The sequence below is a fragment of the Aulonocara stuartgranti genome (genome assembly GCF_965226115.1).
Source record: "Aulonocara stuartgranti genome assembly, chromosome: 4".
NCBI lineage: Eukaryota > Metazoa > Chordata > Actinopteri > Cichliformes > Cichlidae > Aulonocara > Aulonocara stuartgranti.
In genome coordinates, this window is record NC_138942.1 from 13,394,686 (window position 1) to 13,422,651 (window position 27,966).

At 40.1% G+C, this 27,966-nt stretch overlaps 4 protein-coding genes across 4 annotated transcripts; 2 read left to right on the top strand and 2 right to left on the bottom strand.

Moving 5' to 3' along the window:
* Positions 1-3,500: 3,500 nt before the first annotated feature.
* Positions 3,501-4,904, bottom strand: amn (amnion associated transmembrane protein; the record flags this gene model as incomplete). Its single annotated transcript, XM_082530806.1, has 1 exon — positions 3,501-4,904. The coding sequence occupies exon 1, from the start codon at positions 4,887-4,889 to the stop codon at positions 3,501-3,503; it is 1,389 nt and encodes a 462-aa protein (XP_082386932.1). The 5' UTR covers positions 4,890-4,904.
* A 1,710-nt stretch (positions 4,905-6,614) lies between these two features.
* Positions 6,615-9,449, top strand: LOC309705940 (proton channel OTOP2-like). Its single transcript, XM_082532027.1, has 7 exons — positions 6,615-6,746; positions 7,314-7,714; positions 7,805-7,899; positions 8,026-8,084; positions 8,165-8,289; positions 8,372-9,153; positions 9,248-9,449. Exons 2-7 carry the CDS (start codon positions 7,318-7,320, stop codon positions 9,416-9,418), a joined length of 1,629 nt encoding a protein of 542 aa, XP_082388153.1. The 5' UTR covers positions 6,615-6,746; positions 7,314-7,317; the 3' UTR covers positions 9,419-9,449.
* A 205-nt stretch (positions 9,450-9,654) lies between these two features.
* Positions 9,655-20,653, bottom strand: hid1a (HID1 domain containing a). Its single transcript, XM_082531142.1, has 19 exons — positions 20,221-20,653; positions 19,341-19,490; positions 18,287-18,457; positions 17,479-17,595; positions 16,681-16,787; positions 16,434-16,550; positions 14,250-14,457; positions 14,105-14,161; positions 13,870-14,010; positions 13,687-13,777; positions 13,444-13,595; positions 13,264-13,342; positions 12,990-13,154; positions 12,644-12,871; positions 11,181-11,332; positions 11,014-11,100; positions 10,831-10,922; positions 10,564-10,722; positions 9,655-10,471 (listed from the first exon to the last, which is right to left on the bottom strand). The coding sequence occupies exons 1-19, from the start codon at positions 20,284-20,286 to the stop codon at positions 10,408-10,410; spliced, it is 2,403 nt and encodes an 800-aa protein (XP_082387268.1). The 5' UTR covers positions 20,287-20,653; the 3' UTR covers positions 9,655-10,407.
* A 500-nt stretch (positions 20,654-21,153) lies between these two features.
* On the top strand, positions 21,154-27,370 carry LOC309705366 (protein VCF1). The gene is made up of 3 exons (XM_082531143.1): positions 21,154-21,744; positions 22,184-22,301; positions 24,839-27,370. The coding sequence occupies exons 1-3, from the start codon at positions 21,728-21,730 to the stop codon at positions 25,049-25,051; spliced, it is 348 nt and encodes a 115-aa protein (XP_082387269.1). The 5' UTR covers positions 21,154-21,727; the 3' UTR covers positions 25,052-27,370.
* Positions 27,371-27,966: the final 596 nt, after the last annotated feature.

The window sequence follows — 27,966 nt, forward strand, 5'->3', positions numbered from 1 at the left end:
TAACATCAAAAACAAACTGGAAGATTGCACAGTTGAGATGTCCAGCATGCTTCTGCTACAAGACATGGTATGTGATTCCTGCATTGACAGCCCGAGTAAAGCCCTAAAATTCTGCCTGACTTGCCCTATTCCCTACTGTGAGAGCCATCTCAGAGCAGGAAAAAGCCAAATTTCAAAACCATCACTTAGTGGATCCACTCCATGACATCTCATTTTGAGGTTCATAAGCTTCCTCTCAACTATTTCTTCCTGATGGAGGACTGATTCAATTGTCTGGACTGCGAGAGAGAGAAGCACAAATTGAGGTCTCAAAGATACAACACAATATAATTTATTTACAGGGTAAAATGTTCCTAAAATTTTCTAAAAAAGGAGTAAAAATCATTTGGAATACAATGGTTTTGCAATCTTTTACTTACAATCTGGGGCTCACTTAGTCAGTAGATGTAGCATGTGTTATTTTTTGTGCTTTTTGTTTGTAGACTGAGCACCAAAGGAACTGAGGGAGATTAGTGAGAGTGCCTCAGGAGTTGATAAGGCAGTTGAAACACCGCAGAGCATTGACTGCATGATTTATTCATTCATCTAGTTGCATTATGATTTTGTCCAGTTTCCTTCAGGTTTGTGTTATCATTGAACAGTAGTTTCCTAGGCTGCAGAGAGCTGTGGAGAAGGCCAGAAAAGGGACAGTGGAAGTGCCTTAAGGAGAACAAAAAACAGGCCCATATACAGACTGAAGGCATTCAAGCACACCTGGGGCAAAAGAGAGCATAGGTGATGAGAACATTGACTGAAATAAACAAAGTGTCCAGGAGAAAGTCTAATATTGACTTCCTACAGGTAGAAAACATATGAAACATTCAGGTTATTGTATTATAAGTAGAGGAATTACATATAGTCAAGTGGGTGTGAAACCTTTTTGGCATCACAGCCTATTGTAATAGTGTGGCATTTTAAGACAAAGACTTTATTTTGGAAACGAATGTGTTGACAGTATACAAAGAACAGGAATTTCAACTTTTGGGATATTTATACAGAAGAAGTACAATGTTTCTTTTGATGTTGGTTTTTTTGATAAACCAAAGAAATTTCACATCATGGCATTTTTCAACAATGACAGAAGTGTGGAGGGAAAAACCTGCAGAACCGCACATAGGTCAGCAATCTACCTTAACTAACTATGGTGAGGCAAAAGCAAAGAGAGAAAAAAAGCAATGACAATAAACAATGCATCTGTTACCTGATATATGTTTCTTTTGTTTGTGTACACGTGTCTTCTGCTTGCCCTCTTCTCTCTATGTAAGCTGCGGGTTTCTCTGATTCCAGACCTGCATGCAAGTCATAATTCTTACATGGTTTGTTGCCTCTCTTTGATCTTTTCTCTTTACTATCCCATCACCTAAAGCAGTCAAAGCAGAAGGTGACCCTCCTGACCCTGGTTTGTACAGAGGATTCTTCTGTATAAGGGTTTTTGGTTTGTTTTTTGTTCCCACTGCCACTCACAATCAAATTGCTATTTTCTTTTTATGAAAATAACAATTTCCATAAAGGTCTTACCTTGCAATATAAAGTCCTTTCATATTCAAATATAATTTAATTAAATTAAATTGGCTTGTTTACAAGGGTACTCAGAGTGGAAAAAAGGAATGACCGCTGTATGTCTACCTAATGTGAACATGAACTGCATGGATCATCGAATCTTTTTACACCCAAATAGTAACAGATATTACACAGGAACTGTACAACCTGATTTTTTTTCCCTATTTTTTTCCTCCTGCAGTGGAAAGCTGAGCATGATTTGCAAAAGTGGTGAGTTTCACTCACAACATGGGTTTTGTTCCACACGTCATATTTGGTTATTTGAGCCTCGGTGAAAGTCAAGATATAAACCAATCCTGGTAATAACAGTCGTTTTCAAGGTGGTTCCACGCCTAATACTGGAAAAGGCCTCATACGAATTGTTACAGCGTGTTTTTTGCTTTGTTTTTGTATTTTTTTGGGGGGGGGGTTACATTCATGACACTAGGGATGACACTTGGTGTGTATCAGTGTCTTCTGTGTCTACAGTATCTGATCCAGACTATGATGACTACTTTGATAATGAATTTATTCAGCAACACTGCAAGTTTCATATTTTTTCCTTTGAATGAAAAGTCTTACATCGCAGGCGTTCGTGTTTTTCTTAGGGTGACGTTAATGACCCTTTTTTTTTTCTTTAGTTTACATTTTCCAAGCACGATGTCGAAAAATAAAGTGGTTTATTGTTTCTGGATTAAGCATAAAACAAACACAGTTTACTTTGTGTTGTGTGCAAATTTTGCATGCTAACATTAGCATTTAGCTCAGAGCACTGCTGTAGTACTGCCACACAGAGCTGAAATTCAATATAGTGTAAACAATCATGAGAAAAACCTCTATATCAAATTAATGGTACTAAATCATCCGTGCCAGTCCCTCATCTTTCTACCCTGCCTAACCCTGACACCGGAGAGGACTTTTTAAAATGCAAATAACCCTTCAATACATCACCCACCCACCGCTTGTCATATCTTATTTTTATTTCCACATTGTCTATTTCCCCCTTTTTTTTAAGACTCCAGAAGTTTGACCTTTGACCGAGACACCTGACCAACATCAGCCCATGGCAGCACAGATACCCGGAACATCCCGACTTTGAATACTCATGCCAAGCCATGAATTTACAGAGCCTTTACTTGGGAAAACACTATATTGAAGCAGAGCTGAGTGAGAAGAGTATCGATCGAAAGGGAGAGTAAAGTAGCAGCTGCATCACCGGGAACAATTTTTCCTGGTGCGTGGGAAAGAACAGCGGATGTTTTTCTGCCTGGCATACTGGTGTGGAGCCCATCTTGGAAACTACTGATATTAGCAGGATTGGTTAATATGTTGCCTATCACCAAGGCTCAGTTTCATTTCATAATGTTACTGGTCCTGTCAAGCTGCTCCATAAATTCATGGCCGACTTCACTGAACCTTTGCTCTGGTCAATGCAGAATGATGTATATGCTAACAGATTATGAGCTGCCTCCACTGTGAGCTTGTAAAAGAAAAGAAATGGTCTATTATGACTATTTATTGATGTTACATAACAAGCTTTGTAAAGATATTGTATAAAGAGCTTTTTAACCCCCACAATAGATAACATAGAATTTTAAATTGAATAGTGGTAGTAAATGCGCACCATGGAGAAAACTATGCAGCACATGAAGTGTTAAGGATTTACTGCAGCTTTTTGAAACTTTATTGCTCTTAAATGTGATGCGAATGAAGAGGAAAACACACAATTGTCTGCCAGCAATTCTTTTATTTGCGTTACAGATTTATTTGGTTATTCGAAGATTTAGTGCCTGTCGCCTAGGTTATTTACATTGTTCAGTGGTAATAAAACTGTATACAACTATATACTTTAATTTGTGGGATTTAAAATCATTCAATTTGAAACAAAAGTACTGTCATTAAATGCTAACATATGTTCATCTTTAGGCAGTAAAATCTGTTTCACTCTCATCATAAACTGGGTTTACAAAGTGTACAGCTGTCTGAGTCATCGAGATTGAATTACTAACTCCAGTCCCATATAGACTAGGAATGTCAGGCATCATAGTGGGCTGGTCAAACATAGGATTATCAAACCCATGGTCGAGAGGTCCACCGAGATCTGGTATGTTGTTTCTATTTTTGAATCTGTTCAGTGTTGGCATTTGAACAACCCCTTTATGAATCAAGACACCCAAGATAATGAGTGTAATCAGCAGTAAAACTCCAAAAACAACTCCAACTGCCAACCCTGCACTATCTCCAGTTTCCTCAGAAGAGGTCTGAACTTCAACTCCGGAGATTCCCAAATTAGAGCCATGAGAACGAGCATCCTTCATTATGTCCTGGGCCAAAGCTGCTGACTGTATTCCCTGCTCTCCATCCAGTATTACTATCTGGATTTCAGATAACGTACCAAGACTGATTATCCCCATCAGCCGCTGTGGCTTTAAGACTTTGGACATCCCCAGCTGAATGGACTGGTATTGTGGCAGGGCAAGAAAAAGGTGACGGATTCGTTCCCTGTAAGTCTGAAGGTTAAAACCGTCATCAAAAAGGAGGGTAACAATGGCACCACACACATCACAACAGTGTCCTGTTGGGCGAAGAGGGTTCTTACAGTTTGGAGAGTCACACGTTACTGTGCTACAGATCTGCTGATGGTGTACAGAATTCCCACAGTCACAACCAGAGGGATCCTCACAGGCTGGGTTTCCGACAGCAACAGCAGAGGATCCATGAAACTGCAGTTTGCCCAAACTTGAGCTGAGATACTGGGAGAACTCAGACTGGGTAGTAAATGTATCCCCCAGCACAGACACAGATTTGACAGTGATGCTAGAATGACTAGAGCTGGTGTCCACTCTGAAGGAGGAGAGGGCTTTAAAAACAACATCATCGTAATGGCAGGGGACGCTCTCCTCGTGGACAGAGAATAGGAAGTTTCCTTGCTCTAGGTCATTCAGAGTTGCAGCTGCCTGCCATAGAGTTGGATCGTACCACTGAAATGACTCTGAATCTTTAAACTCGGTCGTGACACCCGTTCCACAGCCTGGGTCCTGCCCAGTGACAGCATAAAATCCAGCTCCTGAATTCAGGATGAACTCCCCATCAACTGGCAACCTCATCTCCAGCACAGCATGAGTGGTCTCCACAAACACAGACACTTTTCTTTGAGCCGAAAACTGAACTATGTCATTGCCACAAGGAATATCGCCTTTGTCCCAGTTGGTCTTATTCTCATAGTTTGTATCAGGAATCCACTGTTTATATAGGGCATTTGCTACCCCAACGAGACAGAAGAGCAAGAGCATGTCTGGTATTTTCAGCATCCTGGGTAATTGTGACAGCCTAAAAGAATATTGCGTGACCTTTGTTTCAAATCTTGTGACTAACACGAGTGCACACAGCTTACTAAGGGCACTAAACCAAATCAGCCTGCTCAAGCAGGTAAAACATTTACATTTTCTGCTACAACAGACCGGTTTTATTGGTAATACCAAAACATCCTTATCACTGCATTTTCCCTTCAATGCATTTCTGCTTAGAACTAAAGTAGAAATGAATTATTTAGGTTTATATTGCTGCTATTGCCACTGACACTGCTATTTGTATACTCACTGAATTACATTAAGTCCAATGCAATCAAATGTGGTGATAATTCTGCTTCGTCAGTAATGCTAATTCTCTGATCGATGCAATAATTTAGCTTCTGGTCTAAATATATATATATATATATATATATATATATATATATATATTGTGGAGCAGGGAAATTATTTTACTGCTATTGTTAAATAATCATCATTATTACCATTGCATTAATAATATAATCTGCAGTATGATCATTGCTTTAACAATGTAACAGATAGCTTTAAGATGGCCTTAAGATGTTTATGATGATGTTAATTTTGTATTTCAGATGCAGTTATAACTATTGTGTACACAATGCATATCTGTGCTTATTTGAGTTGATGTTCAGGTTCTTTAAAGGTCTTAAGCTTCACTGACGTGACTGTTCAGGTGATACATGCTGAGGGAAAACTAGAACATAGAAGGAATTGCAATACATGCTTACAAAACACTTATATATCAGGTCATTTCATATTAAGGTTTTAGTAGAGGTTCTTGGTTAAAACATTTATTTAGTAGAAGACATACACATAGTCTCAGTGAGCCTCTGGTCTAGTGAAAGGTCAGAAGTGCAACAGGTGAAGAGGTGACACAGAGAGCATGTGAGGTCGTGACACACACACATGAGTTAGATTTATTTAGAGGAGAGAGAGATTAGTCATGTCTCGGTAAAAGAGGAACCGTCCTTGTCGTCTCGGCAAGAAAGAGGAACTGAAAGGTAGAAAGGAAGTGCCGGCCATGAAAATAGAAGATGATCTTCTGGGTTAAAAGTCATTGTGGTGTTGATCTGATCTATGTATAAAATGTATCTGTGACGCATGAAGGGGCGTCAGTAAATCAAACCCTGATGCTATAAAATATCTGTTTATGCTTTGATTAAGTCGAAGATCACTTGCTGTCTGCGTACAGAGTGTCTTCCCACACGTGTGTAGTCATTAAAATCATTGTTTGACCAAGAGCTTCTGGACCAAGGGTGGTTTGTACTCTCCCTCCTCAATTTTGAACCTTAACAATATATATATATATATATATATATATATATATATATATATATATATATATATATATATATATATATAATGTGTGTGTGTGTGTGTGTGTCAAACATAATTAATTTGACTGCTACCAGCATCAGATACGCACCTTAATGATCAACCATCATCTAATTCATTTTCAGTGAGTAATGAGCATTTATATGCACATAAATCCATTCAGATGCTTAATATGAATGCATCAAAGTCCATATCATTTACATTGTTTATTTTGCATTCGAAGGAAAGCCATCAAGTTTACTTCTTGAATTTTCAAATGTCTAAGGTCAACAGGACTACACTTACAGTCGCACGACCAAAATAGCTCCTTCTTGGAAGCTGCAAGAATCTGCATAGTAAACAGACTCAAGTACCCGTCGCACTTGGATTTCCCTTCAGGCAGTTCCTGACGTGCGCCAGTGTCACGAGCTAGTAGAGTCCGTTGTTTATGGAATAACGACCAAATACGAAACCGGACCTGACCAGCACAAGTGACGATTGGGGAAAAACACCAAAATATGTGGTGTAAGTCTCCTTTGGGTGCGGTGAGAGATTAAACAATCAGCCAAAACTAACTGCACCTGTTTTTAGTCGTTTACGTGAGCACTGCGGAGGCTTTCTGTGCAATCTGACCTGCGCAGACTAGAGCGCTGATCCACTTAGGCTATGCCTTGTTTTCCAACTCAGTGTTCAGTTTAGATAAACTTTAACCCGAAAGCAACATGCACCCTCTGGCATCTTGACACTAGTTTGAAAGTCCAACACGAACGCTGTAGATCAGTTTTCAAAGATTCACTTTTCTTTCTGTCTTTCTTTTCTCTCGCTTTCTCTCTCTCTTTTTTGGACAATCACATTTAAAATAGTGGTGGATGTAAATAATATTAATCCTGTAGCTAAAGCTGAAATATCGTTGTTTTCCATAATAAAAGACTCATGTGGTGTTTTAGTACTCTTGAGTGCGCTTTTATAGTCCTTCCCCGCTTATTTTCTTTAGTAGGCTCATAATAAAATCTTGTATTTCTCAGCGGTTAACCTGTAAAGATATGGGATCATTACAGCTTCACTTAAGCTAAAGCACATGATCTTTTGTAGGAAAATGCCAAACGTTGTTATGACGGCTCATCCATCAAATGGTGGAACTGTGACACAAGTGGACAGCATCCAGCATTTGCCCAGTCCTCCCCATCCTCCCACTGTGGATGGTGCTAGTGAAAGTGGACACGATGTGGAAGTAGTTAAAGAAAGGACCCCCCAAGGTGGTGAATGGCTCCTGTCTGGGATAATTTGCATCAACATCCTGATGCTTGGCTGTGCTCTGGTCAGCAGCAGCGCCTTCAATGTTGTGGCCATAACACCAGTGCACCGGCAAATCTTCCTCATCACCCTCCTCGTCCTTACTATGTTGTGGATGCTGTTTTACATGGTCGTCACCTCCCGAAAGGATCGTGCAGTCTTATTTAAAGATCGCCATGCTGGGCCTGTGTGGCTCAAGGGTGAGAAGTCCGAGCAGTGCTTTCTGGCTCTGTTTCTGATTGCTCGTTTCAGCTTAAACCCCTAATTTTTTATTTTTTTATATGTTGCAGCTGGGCTTGTGCTGTTTGGCCTCCTTAGTTTCCTCATGGACATCTTCAAGATCGCCACTTATGTGGGCTACCTTCACTGTGATTCTCCTGTTAAAGTAGCCTACCCCATTGTGCAAGCTGTGTTTTTATTTTTCCAGGTTGTTGCATGTTATGAAAATTGTAAGAATATACGCGCTCTTGCATGCTGCACTGGCAAAACTTTAAAAAGTTGTCTCTTTTAGACCTACTTCCTGTGGTTTCATTCAAGGGACTGCGTGCAGCTACACACCAGCTTAACACGGTAGATTCTTTTAAACATTTCATCACCTCCATTCACTCATTTCAGAGTATATAACATTCCTTATCTTTTTTCCCTTTCAGATGTGGGCTTACTCTTACACTTTCAACTAACCTGGTGGTGTGGATGGCAGCAGTGACTGAGGAGTCAATTCACCAAACTGAGATAACTCATCTGAATATAAGTGTCTCACACAAGTTGTACAGAGGTATTGAGCCGTAGCTTCCTGTTTTTAGATGAAGGTCAGTGTTTACAAGGAAAATAACTGATGGTTGCTCTTTCTGTTCCAGCCAACTACGGTGCCAAGAAGTGCACATGCAGTCATATGGCATGTGAGACCTTCAAAGAGGCCTTCTACTACCTGTACCCCTTCAACATAGAATACAGCCTCTTTGCTTCTGCCATGACCTACATAATGTGGAAAAACGTGGGCAGAATTGTTGAACATCACAAGCACTACAAATTTAACTTCTATGTGAAAGATGTTTTCGTAGGGCCTGTAGCAGGACTGCTCCTGGTGGTGGCAGGACTTGTTACATTTGTACTGTACAAGATTAACATACTCAAAGAAGACAAGGATAAACGAAATAAGGCCCTGCTGATTCATTTCATTATGAACATAGTGATTGTTAGCTTGATGTCCCTCTCCACTATGATTGGCTGCATTATTTACAGACTGGACCGCAGGGAATATGTATCAGACAAAAACCCCACTCGCAGCCTGGACGTGGGGCTACTGGTGGCATCCTCTTTGGGGCAATTCATCATTAGCTATTTCAGCCTTGTGGCTACAGTGGCGATGGGAGCCCAGGGTTACCTAAATGTGCTCAACCTGGCCTGGGCTGTGGTATTGGTGGTTGAGATTGGCCTGCAGAACTATTTCATCATTGAAGGCCTCCATCGGGAGCCCATCAATGTAATGCCGGCAAATGCCCGTGCTTTTCAAGATCATGCTGAAATGGCCAATGACGTGGAGGGTCAAATATCAAGATACTCAATTTCTAAAAAGCCAAGTTGGAAAAGGAGAGTTCTGAGGGAAGTGTGTGCCTTTTTGCTCCTGGCAAACATAATTGTAAGTTGTATTTGTGCTTATTGGACTATCTACAGTTGTAACAACCAGTGTTTCCTGTCAAAATGTGTCTAATTCCCTTTTTCTATATTGACAGCTATGGATCATGCCTGCATTTGGGGCTCGTCCCCAGTTCGACCACTCCGCTGAGATATACTTTTACAATTACACAATGTGGAACGCAATTGTGAATATTGGACTTCCTTTTGGAATCTTCTATCGCATGCACGCTGTGGCCAGTCTCTTTGAAGTTTATCTAAGAGATTGACTAATCTCGTAATCATTATTTTGATTTAGGTGAACAATTTTATGTATCAAAACATTTAACATGTTATTTAACTACCTTTAATAAATAAATTTAAAAAATGTCTTCGTGTTTTCAGTTTTCCCTGTAGAAGGATTCAGTGCAGGGATTTGATATGTGGCGATGCAAATGTGTTCATATAATAAACCTTTTGCAGATTAAGTGACGAACAGGAGCATGATGCCACCTAGTGGTTAACATGTGAAGGTGGCGCTTTTACAGATGGCAGAATTGGACTTTGTGCAGAACTGCTGCTACTTTATGAACTGTTTACACACCTGAAATTTCAGATTTGCTTTACAGCACTGTCATACATAATGTGACCAATGCAGAATTTGCAGATACATATTATATATTAGATATATTTTTTTTTCAGGACACTTTAAGGAAAATACAATTTCAGCATAGAACATTATAAGCATTTCTCAAAAATGAAACCTTGTCATATACATAAAAACATACAATCTGTCTCAAAATATAATCACATAAACTTCAACCACAAACGACAACTCAAAAAGGTGCAAGTTCACTTTAAAGCATTTCAAGTACAACAAATAATATTGGAATGATAACTTTGAGCTATACAGGATATGTTACACGTCTTTGAAAGTTAAACAATGTTCCCTCTTTCACTTTTATACTGCTAAAATTTGCCTCAGCCCTTACCAAACACTCCAGTCATCTCAGTGCTTTGACAAACATTCTGCGGTCTTAAGGTTTGAAGAAATGTACAAACACAGTTGTTTATGGACACTAGTGATAATTCAAACACTTTCTATCTTAATATAGAGAGAAATTTCTACTCCACTCATCTGAATGACTCCCCTGTCTAGTTTGGTGGTGTCAGAAGCAAGCAACAGGTTCACAAGGATAGTTTCAACACAATGAGGTTTCCCACAAAACCAGCAGATACTGAAGGGATGAAGAACCCTAGATTCATTTTCATTGACAGTCTACATCCTCTGGATCTCAAATAGTCGGACGTCAGTGTCATACCAGATCGGAGGATCAACATTGCTGAAACAGAAAAAAAGAAAATAATGGATTCGTTTTAATTTGCTTTTGAGGATATCAGTGTCCATAATTCTCGTCTAAAATTTCTAACTCACCGCAAATAAACGACGCCCCACATGTAGGTGCGAAACCACATGGCAGTGCCTGCATTGGCCTGATATTTCCTAATGAGGATGGGGTGAGGAACCGGCAGCAGGCCCACTAATGTGCCATGCTGTAGAAACTTTAGGATCTCTGATTCATCTGTTAGACCTCTGCAATGAAAGACACAGTAGACGTTTACAGCATTTTTAGTAATATATCAAAACAGTTAGAATATGCTTTTTGCAGTCCGATCAAAGCTAAGCGAAGTGTTTGCATACTTGTCGATGCAGATTTTCTCCACCTGAGGCACCAGCACCTGTAGAAGTCTCATGATGGTCTGCAGGGGTAGCTTACATTTCCAAGAGAGGACCTGGGATAAAAGCGAGCAAATCTAAATTGACTTCTCATTCCTCTAAATATCCAACATCTAACAAAAACTGAATGAGAGGCTGAAAGCAAACCCAGTCTGGTGTGGGAGCCCAAAAGGACGTTGACGATGCACTTGACAAACGTCTTCTCTCCATTTCTGCTTCAGTGTAGAAAACATCCTAATAGTGTGAATAAATGCATTTAGAAATATCCTCTTTCCACTGGAGCAAACCAATACACCCCATAAAAAGGCACTTACTTCATTGTCCCTGCCTGAGTTAGACTCCGTGTCGCTGGTCCCAGTGACTGCACTTTGGTCTGGGTGGACAGCGTTTGGGGAGTCTGTCTTTGGAACTGACACCATGGTGCCATCCTCTGATACTTGGGACTTCTCTGTCAGTTTATCAATGCCTACAGGAAACCAGCATCATAAATCACAGGACATTAGTGAATACGTTACAGATGTGTCTGGCGACATTACTTTACTTTTATAGTCTTACCAAAAAATTAAATGCAACACCAACTAATTTTGTGTTGTAACTAAAAAATGCATAGAGACTAAATTAAAGACATATGAATTCAATCTGCTAGTTCTAAGGCAGTCATTTTCATGTGCATGATGTGCATATGTACATGAAATACATGACACTTTATTAGTTATAGATGTTCAGCAGCTTGCATCTAATGAGCTAATAACATGGCAGCAACTCAATGTATCTAGGCATGTAGACATGGTCAAAGCAGCCTGCTGAAATTCCAACCGAGCATCAGAATGGGGAAGAAGGGTAGTTTAAGTGACTGAACATGAAATGGTTGTTGGTACCAGATGCGTTGGTCTGAGTAAGATTTACAGAGAATGGTCTAAAAATAAGAAAATATGGAATGAGCAGCAGTTCTCTGGGTGAAATGTCTTGTTGATGTCAGAAGAGGATGGCCAGACCGCTTTCAGCTTATAGGAAGACAACAGTAATTCCACTTCTTATAATCAAGATACACAGAAGAGCATCTCTGAACACACAAAATATTGAACCTTGAAGCAGATAGGCTACAGCGACAAAAAGCACACCAGGTGCCACCCCTGTCAGCTAAGAACAGGAAACTGAAGCTACAGTTCACACGGGCTGGTGGAAAAACTCTTCCAGGTCTGCTAAGTCTCAAAGTCTCAGTCGGATAGTAGAGACAAAATTTGGTGTGAACAACATAAACGCTTGGCACATTTTGGGCCCCTTATTACCAACTGAGTATTATTTAAACCCCACAGAGGACTTGAGTATTGTTAATGACCATATCAGTCCCTTTATGACCAGTGTACCAATCTCCTAATTGTTGCTTCCAGCAGGATAACGCTCCACGTGACGAATCTCAAATTATGTCTGTTTTTTGAAGAAGATAATGAGTTGACTGTATTTGAATGGCCTCCACAGTCACCAGATCGTAGACCTATAGAGCACCTTTGCAATGTGGTGGAACAGGAGATTCTCATCATGAATTTACAGCCCATAAATGTGCAGTAACTGTGTGGTGTCATGTCAATATGGATCAAAATCTCAGAGAAATGTTTTCCTCACCGTTTTTGAATCTGTGCCATGAAAAATGAAAAGACTTCTGAAGGAAAAATGTGTCCGGCGAAGATATATGTTATGTGCGCTGTGACTACCACACAGTGAATAGATTGTTTTGAAATTACAACATTACCGTACAAACAACACGTAGAGTCATTACCTGGCATAGCAACCAGGCTGGCCTTTAGTGTACCGGGCTCCGCTGGCACTGCAGGGTGTGAGCCCTCCATGGATACAGTCTCTTGGGAGCTGGTGCGGGAAATGACGTCGGGCGACTTCTTCTTCCTTTGCAAAGCCTTCTGGATGGAACTGGGGTCAGAGGGCAGGTTAGCCAGCTGATGGAACACATTACGCTTGCGAATTATGGCATAAACCAGGTTGCAGTTTCCTGGGGAGAGAAACATGGACACTTGTGAAAATAATGTATCTCACAACAAAAGAACTAGATATCTATCTATCTATCTATCTATCTATCTATGCCTTGAATGTCTCCAGCTTTCTCTTACCATCAAACTGGTACTGGATAATGTTGTTGAAAGCCTCGAGAAGGAAAAAAACCAGGTGATGGTTCTGAGCTGCAGAGAACAGGAACCAGGTGGTGGAAAAGGCCTCCAGCAGGTGGAGCAGTTTATTAGCTGCTACCATTGACAGGCTCTTCAAGTAAGGGGAAACTGAAGGATAAGCAGGAGTATTAAAAGGGTGTGAAATAAAAACTGTAACAACTAATTGTCATGGCGTGGTTATGTTGAAAACAAAATCTGAAATCAAATGCGTATTTACCATTTACAATGATGGTTAGTAGGCAGTCAAAGAGAGGCTGGAGACGCTGGTGGCCTGTTGTGATTATCTTGTGAAACACCTAGAAACCAAACAGAGCCACAGCTGTAAAACTTCACTGTATTTGAATTAGTTAGCTATCAAGAAAACTCCCATTTCAGCACAGCAGCAGGTGTGTCTTACCACTATAAGGAGGTCAGCATGAGTCCCTGTGAACACCGGGATGTCCATAGGCACATGGAGAGAATAGGGCTTATTCAAGCGCACGCCAAAGTTTCTCTCACCACTCAGCAACAGCAAAATGAACACACCAATGTGCATAAGTCCAACACGTGCTGCAGAAAAGACAAATCACACCAGAAATTGTTAAATGCATGCTTCTAGTAGAGGTTTGTCGTGTGCAGTGAAGCAACTGAGGAGACTCACACTGGTCTGCTCTCGCGTCATTCAAGTAATAGAGTATAGGAACCAGGATATCTAACACATCGCTGCTCTTCAGGACAAAGAACAGGAACTTCTGCAGTGGGAACACAAAGTAGATTGTGACGTCAAATGAAAGCACCTTTTAATGCATCGCCTCCCCAAAGAAGCCTTTATCTTTGTTCTAACCTTATTGAAGTCGCAAAGTTTCCAGAAAAGCACCAGAAGCTCCTGGTGGAACTGGATCTTCTTGGTGGAGTTAGGCAGGTAAGTCTGGGTCAAAGGGTTGGTCAGCAGACGAGCCAGGCCTTTCAGTACAAAATCAAAGTCCTACCATTGGGAGACCACAAAGATACAGATTTTCACAATACAGTCTTTAAAGTAATGACATTGGAGGATTTTTAAGAAACACTGATATGCATACCTCCTCTCTGTGAATCCTTGACAAATAATTCACAAACAGGTTTTCTGGTCCTGTAGACTGAGCCGAACAAATTCAGAAAGATTTGAATAACATTAATTAAATGCAATAAAGCCATCAAGTGTCTTCGTCACAGTCTTGAAGTTACCTCTTGTTCCTCTATGCTGGATGGAGAGGCAGGGGGGTGGGGAATCCCTCCATCATGCTCCAGTGTCACAATGAGGATCTGTACCGCCTGCTCCACCAGCTGCTCCCGGTAGTCAGAGAAGAGCAGGTGGTTGTACGGGATGCCATAACCCACCGGGTCATAAGCGCACACCACATTCAGGAGAGACGTGAATAGAGGCAGAGCATGTCTAGGGACAAACAAAGATGGTGACAATGTCACTAAATGTCATGCAATCCATCTTTTATTTTTTGCAATTTTATTTACATCTAAGAGATAACTGAACCATGACACATCACCATGGTGATATAGCAAGGTTTATGTCACGAACACTGGGGGGGTTTTGTGACTGAGTTTGAGTGTTGTATTATTTTACTTTCAGCACTTATTCTTGGTTGGTTTCTTTATGTTTATACTCTCAGGCTTTTTTGGTTTCTGAACAAGTATTTGATTTCTTCTCATGGTAGTTTGTTAATATTTAGTTCCTTAAGTCTTCGGTTTCTTTTACCCCCTCTGTGTTCTTTGTATCCTGCTGTCAGCTCTTAGCCTCTGTGGTAGGTGTTTTTCTGTCTTGTTATTTCCTGCTTTATTCTGTCATTTGTCTCCTAGTGTCATGTTTTAATTTTACTTATTATTCTGATTTAGTTCAGCTGTGTGTCCCAGGTTCCTCCTCACTGCACCAATAACCCCTCTGTGTATTTATAATCACTATCTTCCTTTGTCCTTTGCCAGGCCGTCTGTGTTCTCAGCCTGTTCAGTCCGATCTGTTTGTTATGGTTCCTTGGTTTCAGTGGTCGATTTTCTGCTTTTTATTTGTATTGACTTATACTCCACTAGAAGAAAAGTCATTATTATTTAGCAAGATTGGCCTCTATAGTCTGCATTTGGCTCCTTTTGCGTACATCACTACATTTGTGTGTGTGTGTGTGTGTGTGTGTGTGTGTGTGTGTGTGTGTGTGTGTGTGTGTGTGTGTGTGTGTCATGGTAAATAGTCAAAACCTTCTGTCAGTTCTAAGGTTTACATATCAGGAAATTATTAAAACATTTTCTAGTCCTTACTGTGTCACCCTAAGATGAACAACAGCATGACATATTACACTTTATCTTTATTTATTTAAAAACTGATATGAAATTGAAGAAAATGCACCATTCAGTAGCTTGAAGAACTGCCTTTATCAGCAATAACTAGAACTACTTGTTTTCTCTATGACTTTATCAGTCTTTTCCATCATTATGGACTCTTCTTTACATGCATAACCCAGTTTCAGCCAAACTTTAGATATCAGACAGAAGGCCCCACATTTGACTCTAGAATAATTTGGTATACAGAAAAGTTCAGGGTCAGCTCAGTGACTGCAAAGTGCCCAAGAAAACAAGCATAAATCATCACCTTTTATAATTGGTATGAGGTGTTTGTGCTGATATGCCTTGTTTGGTTCTCTCTAAATGTGGTGCTTTGCATGATGACCAAACATTTCTGCTTTGGTCTTGTTTGCATAAAAGACACTGGTGTTTTCAGATGCAACTTTTCACATCTAAGCCATTCTTTTTAGAGAGAAGATGCTTGTGTTTTTCTTATCGCTTTGAAAAAACATTAACTTTTTTCTTTTTGAGTCTGACATGCAGCTTGGGTTTTTTGCACTTTCTGTGAGCACTGTGCTGTCTGACCTTTGGGTAAATTTGCTGGGATGCCCACTCCTGAAGATACTGGTAGCTGTCTTGCAATATTTTCCACTTGTGAATAATGTCTCTCGCTGAAAAACAATTGAAACTGCCTTATAAACCTCCCACTGCCAAAATATCTGTTTTTTTAGAAGTTGTCGCACTTGCTGATGATCAGTTAATGACGTATATTTGGTTAGCAGCACCTGGCTGCTCTTAATTCCCATGGAACCAGTAAGGATGTACTTGGTTTTGTCACACACCGCTTCTGTAGTCTGGTTTAAGTTGTGTTAAGTGATAAATGACATGCTGTCATATGCCATAGTTCATCTGAGGTTGTATTTACCTCATTTTGAGATGTGCTAAGGGCCTTTTTTTTTTTTATCGTGTCCTGTGAGTAAAACTTTAGAATTGGATTTTAAAATTTGTGTACTTCTCCTTCTTTCTTTTTTTTTTTTTTTAAATCATTGCTGTATGTGTGCATGTGCTTTTATTTTCCATTACCTGTTTTCTGTTGAGCAGAAAAATGTCACCCAAGGATTGAGGATAGTGTTGTCTGATGAAGGAGGGAGGTACATGGCCTCGGAGAAGCAGGTCAGTAATAATCTCAACAGTTCTGTCCTGAAGGATGGAGATTGAAAAGACAGAAAAGACAAAAAAGAAAAAAGAAAAGTAAATCACACACACAAAAATAAGATTACATTTTAGCTTTTACCACACATGAGATTTTACACACTTGAGGCCAACTCACCTATTCAGATCATGGATGTAGTTTAGAGGGGGCGACTGTGCAAATCCCACCCCTGCCTCCCAAATGTATTCACAGCTGTCTATAGACTGCATGCTCTCTACTGAGTCCTGGATAAAGTCACACACACAGACGTACACACACACAAAAAAAATCCAGTCAAATAGCTTTATAGCTACATTTCCTGGTCTTAGATTTGCAAAGTAATTTATTCAGTGACTTAGACTCAATTGTAGATAATGGGAAGATTGACATTGTCAAACATTGTTAACTCCTGGTAAGAAATAGCTTATGAAACCTGATTTCTGGTATATGAATTCTAATATTCTGCCATTGCCATCCAGATTGTGGGTAGGTATAATTTGCTGTTGCTGTCACTTTTTATATAAAAGATAATTTCACTTTAGTTGCCATAACAGACTTTTCTGACATCTACCTTAGCACTGAAATGATTACATGAACAGCAATGGGGAGTTCAAAGTTACAGACTGAGCAACATTCTTTTCATACTCATGGAGAATTCTTCCTTTGTTGCTGAGAAAGTATCAGCCACCAGAACCTAGCTCGGTGCTTCGGTCAAACTTGAGTGGCAGGTTAGTTGGGAAATCTTTGATCAGGAAGAAGGAAACAGTGCTTGAAGAAATATGTCTAACGTCTGGAACAATGTTAGAGACTAAGGTCAAGGAATAAATGTTTGTGCTGCACTATTCTGTCAGCAGTAACTTCTTTTGCTGGATGGAGGTAGGATGACAAATTAATGACACTGGACTGTACCGTGTCAGAAGGACAGCTGTTACTCACAGGGCCCCTCTTGTGACTATGCACAGTGAAGTCAGGGCAGAAGAGGAGGTCAGCGATAGCCAGGAGCAGCGACTCGGCCAGTGGTCGAGCTCCTTCATCATCATCCAGCTCGTCTGTCTGAAAAAATGTGGAAAAAGTGGAATCCTTCAAAAATATTTACATTTTTTTAAAGAAAAGGAAGAGAATACACCTTTTTATATCTGGAATGAGGGAATTTAGGTTCACTGGAATAAAGCATTCCCACTTGGGAAAGCACAGGGCTTATAACCACTGTTCCCTATAAGCTGAGTGCATGAGCAATCGCGCACTGCTGACACAGTCTCCGCGCACAGAAAATCAGCGAAATAAAATAAATACATGTATTTACTTTAATTCCAATTCAGGCTGGATTTTTTTTCTTTTTGTGTGTGTGATTTTCTGTGTGGGGAGACCGTGTCAGCAGTATGCGATTGCTCACGCGCTCAGCTTAGAGGGAACATTGCAACTAATTTATTAGGTGAATCCATCTTTATATAAGTAAAATAAGAAAGCTTCCGAGAAGCTTGTTGACACTCTGTCATATTTTTTTAGAAACAAACAAAAGCAGTATTTAGTGTTACAAGTGATTTAAAAACCCGCTGAATGTGATGAGTATATTTATGAATATTTTTATCTAGCTATCTATTTTCTTAACTCCTGATCCAGCCTTGTGAGCACTGTGATAGACTGGTGACCTCTCCAGTGTGTGCCTCGATTTTCTTCCATACAACCATGGATACACAATGTTAATCTGTGACAAACTGATCTTCCTTTTCCCATGCCAACTCACCCCAGCCCGCCCAGCACCAGGCACTGTGGACCAGAAAAATCCTCTCCAGTCCTGGTCCTCAAAGATGTAGGGAAGGATGCGGGTCAGGATGCGACAGCAATTCAGGACTACCTGCTTTTCTTTCTCAGAGGGACAACCAGACTCTGCTCCCTGGACAAGCTTCTCCACGGCCTGAAGAATCCAGAAACATTGTAAGTGGGTGATTATATTTAGTATGGAACATAATATCTAGTATCTACATCTTCTGTACTGATATATGGCACTGATCATTTAATTCAGTTTGATATTGTGTTTTAATTAAATTTAAAAACAGTGAATATGCTTCAGCTACACTGGTGCTAGAACTTGTTTAGTTAATGAAGCATGACCCACACAGCACACCTCACCACACATCAAGGATCTATAGTGTTTTATAACATTTTTTTGAAATAATATAATTATTTTAACACTGAATTCTTTCCAAACCAGAATGTCACCATGAGGAAAACAGCTATCCATCCATAATCATAGATTTTAATCTATGATTATAATAATTTCCAATCAACTTTTAGTTTGAGGACATAAAGATATTATAGCAGTTATCAAGAGTCATGCTCATTTGTTTGTTAGGAAACATGGCACCATGTTAAGCACCAGCAGTCTTACCAACAAACAGACAAGCATACTTAATCTCTGTATCTGCAATTTTTGGACCAAAAACAAAAATTTACTTGGTGATTTATTATCTAAATTTAATCAAATACACGCTGCAGATAAGCAAGCTAAAAATAAGCAAGAACCCCTTTGAACCTGCTCAGCTTTCAAGGGCTCTCATCCCCACCTCTTCATTTAATTATGCTGTGAGCCCCACTGTGTTTGTTTCTGACAGGCAGCTTCAAAACGGAAGCTGGTGGCTAGAGACGGGAAGCAACGGGAAAAGGAAGGGGAGCTGACTCATTTATTCAGACATCTAAGAGCCTGTGCAGGGCTCTGCAGTCAAAATAAAGCACAGTTTCCAAACAACAGCATTCCATTATGTAACACAAAATGCGCCGAGAGTTTATTTAATGCTTACTTTATAACAAAGGGTCGCTAAATTTGAGGGGGACTCCTCTCGAACAGCTCTTATCTCTGCAGCTGGCACCAGTGCGAAAACATCCTGGACCGTGGTGGTGGTGTCTGCCCAGAACTGATCCCAGAAGGCATCGTCTGTGGCTTCCACTGGCTGGAGAAAAATATGTGCACATTTCAGTTCCCTTTGAAGCAAAGCTGAGCATTTAACCTCGGCCAGACGTCTTATTTTATTTTATTTTATTTACAACAGCCTTGATCTTGCGCTGCACAGCATTAAAATCGCATCTGAGACCTTTACCTTCATACAAAGATGTACACGCTTATCCTTTATTTATACATAATCAGAGCTCATGGCAATGTCAACACAATTGGTTGTTCTAGCAGCAGCGCAAACAGTATCTGTGACACTGACGGCACAGTCCACCTGCCGCATCTGCAAACGTAGTCCAGACCTACGTCATCACCTTTGATTTTGCTGTACGCCATAATGTATAATCATCTGAACTGAACGCGTACAGCATTGAAAAACCAAACAAGCAAAAAACAAACAAACAAACAAAAACAAATTACGGTGACTCACAAAACAGATTCTGTGACAATTTAATCCAGTTTAATAAAAATACGACACAGGCCTGTTTGCCGCGTTACATTCAGGTGATAAATATTTATAATCTGCAAAATAATAAACAGACGTGACCCGAAAAGGCTGCATGCAACACGAGATTAGTTTATTTTTATTTATATATATTTTCTTTTGCTCCTGCGTCGCAAGCGTTATCCCTTCATCTCGTCGACGATGCTCTTCGGTGCGCCCACTGGCTCTGTCTTTTAACGATTTATTTAGTTGGATAGAATATATATATAAACTGCTCATAACCCACCTGTGTTTTGGTCGTGAGCTGGATCACTGCCTTCCTGAAGTTCAATTTAGAGTCGGTGCTGCCCATTGCGGTTATTTGCCTTTATACACAGAAGGACCGCCGCTACTGACAATCCCTGATAATCTCACCTTCGTCCTTCGCTCGAGTCATTGGCGGAGACAATTTTTCACTCTATTGGCTGACTGGGCAAGCAGGCTGCACTACAGACTGCAACTTCCGGGTTGAAAATGTGCCAGCCACTTACTTCAGAGTGGATATTTTGTTTTAAGCCTTCTATCTGCCATACAACAGAAAATACAATATAATACATGGCAACCTAATCTGCACGTCTACTCTTCAGTATAAAATATCCATAAGAAGGTATATGTGGAAATAGACTTCAGCTTACTGCTTTGTTGACTTGTTTCTATTTAATAGTCTCAGCCCTCAAGACAAACATTATGACAATAAATGTGTTTGCAAATGGCGACATCCTATGGGGAAATTAATGTGGTATAAATGGGGTTGACTTGATCAGTACATTTCCAGGGTTAATGTGCTGTTTAAAGTCAGTTCTTGTGTAGAACGTAAGTCTCTGAATGCTTTGTTACTTTCGGTTACCACAGAATCCGGGAACAAGACGCAAGAGATTTGTGCATTTGACTGACATCGAACCAAAAACTTGCTTCTAAAGCGAATGTACAAATTTCACACTATAATTGCTAGAATACTGTTACCTTTAGGCGTTCTTCCTTTCGGTCCCAAGCCACCTCATATTTTTACTTATGAAAAAGGAAAAGCATGCATTACACAAGTTAGCTTTATTTTCTGTTGCTTATTTCTGTTGCCCTTGTTATTAACCTTCACGTCTATATTGGTATATATATGCTTTGTTCTCCCAAAAAAACAAAGCCATGTGAGTTAGGGTTCGTTTTTTCCTATTGGTCTTTAAAGGCACCATAATTGGTCTTTGCGCAGGCGCGGTGCCATGTAAACACAACAGTTGCGGTTGGTTGTGCGTGTTATCAGTTGCAAGTATCGTTGGCTAGGTTGAGTTTGAACGCTAGTAATTTTATTTCGATTTAAGAGCGCAATAGTTCCGAAAGGGAGTAAAAATTGTACTGCGTGCTGTAGTTAGCTAACATATGATAAGAGGATTCCCGTTAGCTTGCGGTGACGTTAGCATTAGCTTTGAACCTATGATAAAGCGCTTTAGGACAGGCTTGTTAACTACCTAGCTCGTCAACGCCTGATCTTTTTTTGTTGTCAATTAGCGCCACGTTGATTTTTTTGTGTGGTTTATCACTTTAACTGATGTCTTTGGCACTGTGACTGAAATGGAAAACCGTATCGCATTGTTATTGAGCGTAATTAGCTAATCAGGCAAAGTTAGCTAAACTAACAGGCCGTCGACAGACAGGAAACGAGCTCCGTTAACCAGCAAATAACGACAGCCAACCGGCTCCTCCTGTCTGCTCAGAAGAAAATAAAAAGAAGAATCTCATTTAGGTTGCTCAAGTGTTATCATATGTTGACTGAAAGCAGGTGAGCTTACAATATAACTCCATTTGAGTAGATTGAGTAGTGATTGAACGAGAGTTGGCTCGACGTTTCCGTGGCCTTTGTTGCAGGACCCACGTAAAATATTGAATATGCTAACAAAATAAGCATGGTTCCAGCAACCGTAACTGGTCACAGCAACTGTATTACTTTAACAACTGTAGTGCTGTAGGTCTATGGTGTCTTCGAAGTACCGTTGAGAATATACCGAGCTAGCTGGTCTTGAATATAACAATGGCAGCTTGCAGTGACTTTGCATAATAATCGTCATGTATACACTGTAGCAGGGATAAGTCATTGCTTTTAAATTCGTCTACTCTACAGTTAACTGAGGAGTTAGGTCTCATATGTTGCTTACACTTGTTTTTAATAAGTTGGTGAGGCCAAATTAATCTTTACCTATTTTGGCTTTCTACCTGAACAGGAAACGGCAGCACAGTGGTGGTGATGAGGAGAATGGCCACCTGGTGCCCCAAGCCAAAAGGCAGACCAGAGCACATCCCATCTCTCCTGAGCCAGGGCGTGATGCCTGGGACTCTGAGGTACAAGCGTTAACTGAAACTTGCATTAAGCATGTTATTCAGTTCATTTAGAAACTATAGAGGGAAGGTAACATGATACTCACAGAAACCTGAATAGAAATGCAGAATAAGCATTTCTCATTTTTTGCATGTCATTAAGAAAATTTTGATATTACACAAAGATGACTGGTGTGAATACAAAGTGCAGTTTTTAAATGATGGTTTCATTTATTAAGGGGAAAAAGCTATCCAAACCTACCTGGCCCTATGTGAACAAGTAAACCTAATAACTACTTGTGCCATCCTTTGACCCAAGAACTGCAGTCTAGCTTTTGATAACTGGCTACGAGTCCTTCACATTACTGTAAATGAATTTTTGCCCTTTCTTTTTTACAGAATTGTTTTAATTCAGCTACACTCTCTAGGTTTTTGAGCACTTTTCGAGTTCAGGAGAAACCCAAAGCATCCGAATCTGATTTGAGTCTAGAATTTGACTAGGTCAGTCCAAAGCTGTCCATTTTTTTGTTTTCTTGAGCCATTCAAAGGTGGACTTGCTTGTGTGTTTTTAGATAAAAGTCCTACTGCATTGACTAGTGTGTTTGAGCTTCATGGCACAAACTGATCAACAGACTTTCTCCCTTAAACGTTACCTACCATATTTGACTTTTAATGTAATGTTGGCAGCACAGTGGTTGGCACTGTTCCGTCACAGCAAGAATGTCCTGGGTTCAATTCCACTATCAGGCCGGGGTCTTTCTGTGTGGAGTCTGCATGTTCTCCCTGTGTTTGTGTGGGTTCTCTCCGGGTACTCCGGCTTCCTCCCACAGCCCAAAGACATGCAGTTAATAGGGATATGTTAATTGGAACCTCTAAATTGCCCATAGATGTGTGTGTGTGTGTGTGTGTGTGTGTGTGTGTGTGTGTGTGTGTGTGTGTGTGTGTGTGTGTGTGTTAGCCCTGCGACGGACTGGCAACCTGTCCAGGGTGCACCCTGCCTCTTGCCCTATAACAGCTGGCATAGGCTCCAGCACCCCTGCAACCCTGAAAAAAAGATAAGCAGTAGAGAATAGATGGATATGATGTTGATGTACAAATTAAATTTTATGCTGGTACTAATGAAACTCAAACCTTATTTTCCAAAACTTTCAATTAAAGATATTAAGATTTAAGATCATTTAAAACATGCATTTTGTGTTCATTCAGGTTATCTTTGTCTAATGCTAAAATTGGTTTGACCTGAAACATGTCAGTTTTCCAAATCTGCAATAAAAGAAAACAAGTACACTTACTTGCACCCATAATGTCACTGTGCAGATGAAACTGTTGTAAAATCATGACTGCTTGTTCCTTAGTTTGAAATATCCCTCTGTTTTCCTGTATTAGTCTGTGTACATGTGGTATTTTAACTTTGTAGTATTTAATTTTATTTTTAGTCAGGAGCTTTGAATTTTACTAGATGCAGATTTAAAGTACCGTATTTCCCGGACTACAAAGCACACCTGAATATTAGCCGCACAAGCTAAAATCAGGGGAAAATCCTGTTTTGTACATACATTAGCCGCACCTGACCAAAAGCCGCAGGTGTTTCAATGTTGACTCATCATATGTAAGAGAATATGCACAAAGGGAATTGTCAGGAAAGAGATGGCTGTTTGGAGACACACCCCTTTTATTAATATTTTGAAAAACAAGTTATGGGTACATATTTGCACATGTGCTGTGCTTCATAAATGAGTAACAAATGTATTACATAACAATAACCTACAGCACACCAGAAAAATAGATTCGGACTACCTTTTAGGCTCAGGTGCAGTGACACGGCTTTAACAAGAAGAAAAGTCAGTCATTCACCACCATCTTCCTGCGCTCTAAAACCACCAAAGTCCTCTTCTCCAGTGTCGGATACGAACAGGATCAGGATGGCTTCGTCATCCACTCTCAGCTTCTTTCCTTTGTTGTCACTTTCAAAACCAAAGAAATCCTCATTGTCAGTGTCAGTGTCGGAGTCGAACACCCTCTGAAGGGCCGTGGCGGTGTCCTCCTCTTCATCATGCAGCAGTCCAGCCCTTCAAAATCCGTTGGTGATCGTGGATGTTTTCACACTTTTCCACGCTGTCAGAATCCACCGGTGGAGTTGAGCACAACTTGCTTTTCGCAAGTTTATCGCCGCTCGTCATCCACGACTCCCGCTGAACGCGTAGCGCTACTTTGAAGTTTGTTTTTCGCGCTACTTGTACGGCACTATGTTGCCTGGCGGATGGACATGTGACCAACATACCACTCTTGAACCCCGATCCTTCCGCCAGGCAACGTAGTGCCGTACAACAGCGGAACAAACAAAACAAATCGTCTTACGATATCACAAAAATCAGAGACAATCCATAGAAAAGCCGCACCTGACTAAAAGCCGCAGGGTTCAAAGCTTGTGCAAAAAGTAGCGGCTTATAGCCCGACAATTACGGTAGTATCTGTTTCACTTTGTATGATATTAAATTCCACGTTGATGTGCAGACCCTGGATTCTAACATTCTAATGGTAATGTAATATCTGCATTTCAGTCATCCAACAGTGAGAGCAGCAGCAGCATCAGCAGTCCTGAACGTGCAGCTGGGAGCTGCGTCAGTCAGTGTGCTCAGGGCCCCTGCAGTCCGCTTAGTGTGGGCAATTCTTTTGAGCCCACAAACCCAGTGTCCTACCTGCATATCAACCGCATCCTGAAGGATGCCCACTTCCAGAGCCTTCAAAACCGAGGTCACCTGAGAGACACATGACGACATAACGTCCCTCTGTCTGTCGCCAGAGGATTGAAGCCCTGAGATGAGTATGAGGATCACATGCTGAGTCACTTCACACATCTCTTCCCCACCCATCTCCACTGTGGTATGTCACAGCTCTATAGATGTGTGGATGGAGACCAGCATCTGGTCATGTGTCTGAGGATGGTTCATCATTAAAATAAATCATAATGATAATCATTTTAGCAATAATAACTGTGATCAACAACCATTCTTTTGATCCACTTATTTTCCGACCAGTCTGGTTTACGTGCTTCTCTATGAGCCTTATTGTGACTAGAAGATGATGATGAATCCATGTATTTTGTCTTAAATGTTGTGTGAAAACAAAGCAAGCTGTCAAGGTGCCACCATACACAATTTTAGGCTGGTCAGTGTGACTGCTTTAGGCTTCTAGTAGGGGAATGGGGGTTGTAAAATGCTGAATCAGATGTCTGTGTAAGTACATAGACCAGTCTCAGGGAGGATTTGCACTTGTCTTGGACTGCTCATTTGCTTTCATAATCAGACAGGGACTACTTTATGGGGGGCTGTAGAAACCATGGCTGTTAACTTGGCAAAGGACAAGATCTTTTCAACCCTTAATTATTTAAATACCTGATTTACTGTTTTGTAAATGCATCTCAATCAAACGTGTTAGAGTTGGGTCACGGAGAAGGTCACATTTTTGAAGGATTGATAACACTCCACTACAGAGAATTTCCAACAGTTTGACTGGTAAAATATTTTCAGTGCCATTGCATTCTTGTGTTCATTTTCATGTAGTTTAATTTACTTCTGATTTTGAAATTTACCATGTGTGGATCACTTGAATCACACTTTTTGTTAGTTCATGTTAATAATAACAAGATACTGAATTAAAAAAAAATAAATAAAAAGATGGACCAGTGCTTTTGCTTTTACTTTTTTTTCTTTTTTTTTTCTCAATTCAGTACCTTGTTATTTTAGTTTGAAAGCCAAGGCACTGCTAACCAGCTAGCCCCACCTTTTTTCTGCTAGCTGGGAAACTTTCAGCTGCCTTCAGTGAGTCTGTTATCCCAAGAAGGCTCTTTTCTGGCTCGGTACGAAATCAGCTGTAAGCTGAAAGGTCACTTCAGCCAGAATCTGCAGCAGACGCAGAAATTGTACATGTTTCATAATGCAAAGCTCAGCAGACGTGCAGATCAGGACAAGAACCAACATCTTTAACTGTAGTCCAATTCAATGGCGTTTAAGTCTATTTGTGGAACGTGATAAGTACTGGAGAGGCAGGGAAATGACATGAAAACCACGAGAATAGCCTCCTGGCCAACATGGGAGCTAGGGTAAGGTAGTTAATTCCAATTAGACCTAAAATAATATACCTCTGTATTGCAAGTTTTGTGAAAGTTATCTGATAAGATTGGTCGACCACTCAGCCCTTAATGCAGACTGAATCATCTATAATAAGGTGCATGTAATTATAATGTTACTGTTTTAAATAACAACTGGATGAAGCCATTTCCAAATGAATATAATAACGATCAAAAGGGACAGTGGGAATGCTCTTATTTGTCTGTATTATTATTTTTTCTTATAATAATGACAATAGAGGCTGGTTGGTATAAAATTGAGTGGACAAAGCTGACTAACAAAAACACAAGAGTACTTTGATTATTGTGAGTTGAGCTCAGACGAAGTAAAGATAATTTTAGTGTTTTGTGACCATGGAAAAGTGATCCAGTATGTTACCTTTTTATCTCGTGACCACAAAGAGAAATCCAAACAGTAATAACACCCATTAGCTCTACAGCCTTCCAGATGTCTTATTTTCTCAGTTTTTTTTGTTTTTTGTTTTTTTTCTTTCTTTCCTTTATTGTACAGGGGATGGTGCATTTGGGGGACAGCTAGTTGTTTCTGTCCAGACAGAGTTGCGGTGCAGCCTTTTAGGTTTAAAAAATAAAAAATAGGCTTGGACTGCAATTATTACTGGAGCCACTAAAGAGCAGATAGTTTTTTCTGCCTGTGCACTACCATTCAGATATTGCTGCATGAGTGTCCCTCTGCACCAAACATCCAGGTGGGTTTCTAGCATCCTGTTGGGATTGATTTATTTAAATCATTGTCCCAGGACTAAACTCAGTTGTTGTTTTTCTTTTATTTTAATTTTTAAACTGGCATGGCAGAAATGAAAGCCTTTTGAAGATGTGGTTTATTTTTGTTCAATTTTATATTTTTTCTATATTATATATTTAGTAATGTACATGATATTAATGTGGCAATGATTCTTTTGTGAATATCCTCTCATTTCATAAATAAAATTTATTGATTTTTCAACAGTTGTCTTTCTTTTTTTTTTTTTGCTTCTGGTCACCAAATGTTTTATGCTTTCCAAAGTAATGATGTCTTTTGGTTTGTTGTTAATATATCAACTCTTAATTTTCAGTGCGAGAAGGAATGTTTTCTATTGGCTATTCATGCTGTCAGAATTGCTCATTGTGGAAAGTCTATGCATACAGGTATCCCATCTATCCACTTTTTTTTTCCTCCAGTAATGAATGGCTCCCCATGCACTGAGACCATCTTTAATGAGACATGACCTGTGTCTAAGGGAAGCACAATGAAAGGTTTCTTTAATTAGCATGCTATGTGTCCTTGTCACAGACACAGTAATAGATTACATACATTAATGCACCACATGTAACCACGGTTACCGTACTGGCTACTGTGGGCGCTCATTACTTGCCTCCTTTGATTCACCCACTCCACCTCTGCTAAATTAGAGATGACAAATGGGTTAGAAATGTTCCCGCATTGTACAGATATACCTCTTTCTGCAGGTGCATGATTTAACTAACATACAGCAACATACAGCCTTTCATCTAAGCATCATCATCTGAAGTATATCAGAATATCCTCTTGTTTTGTTGTGG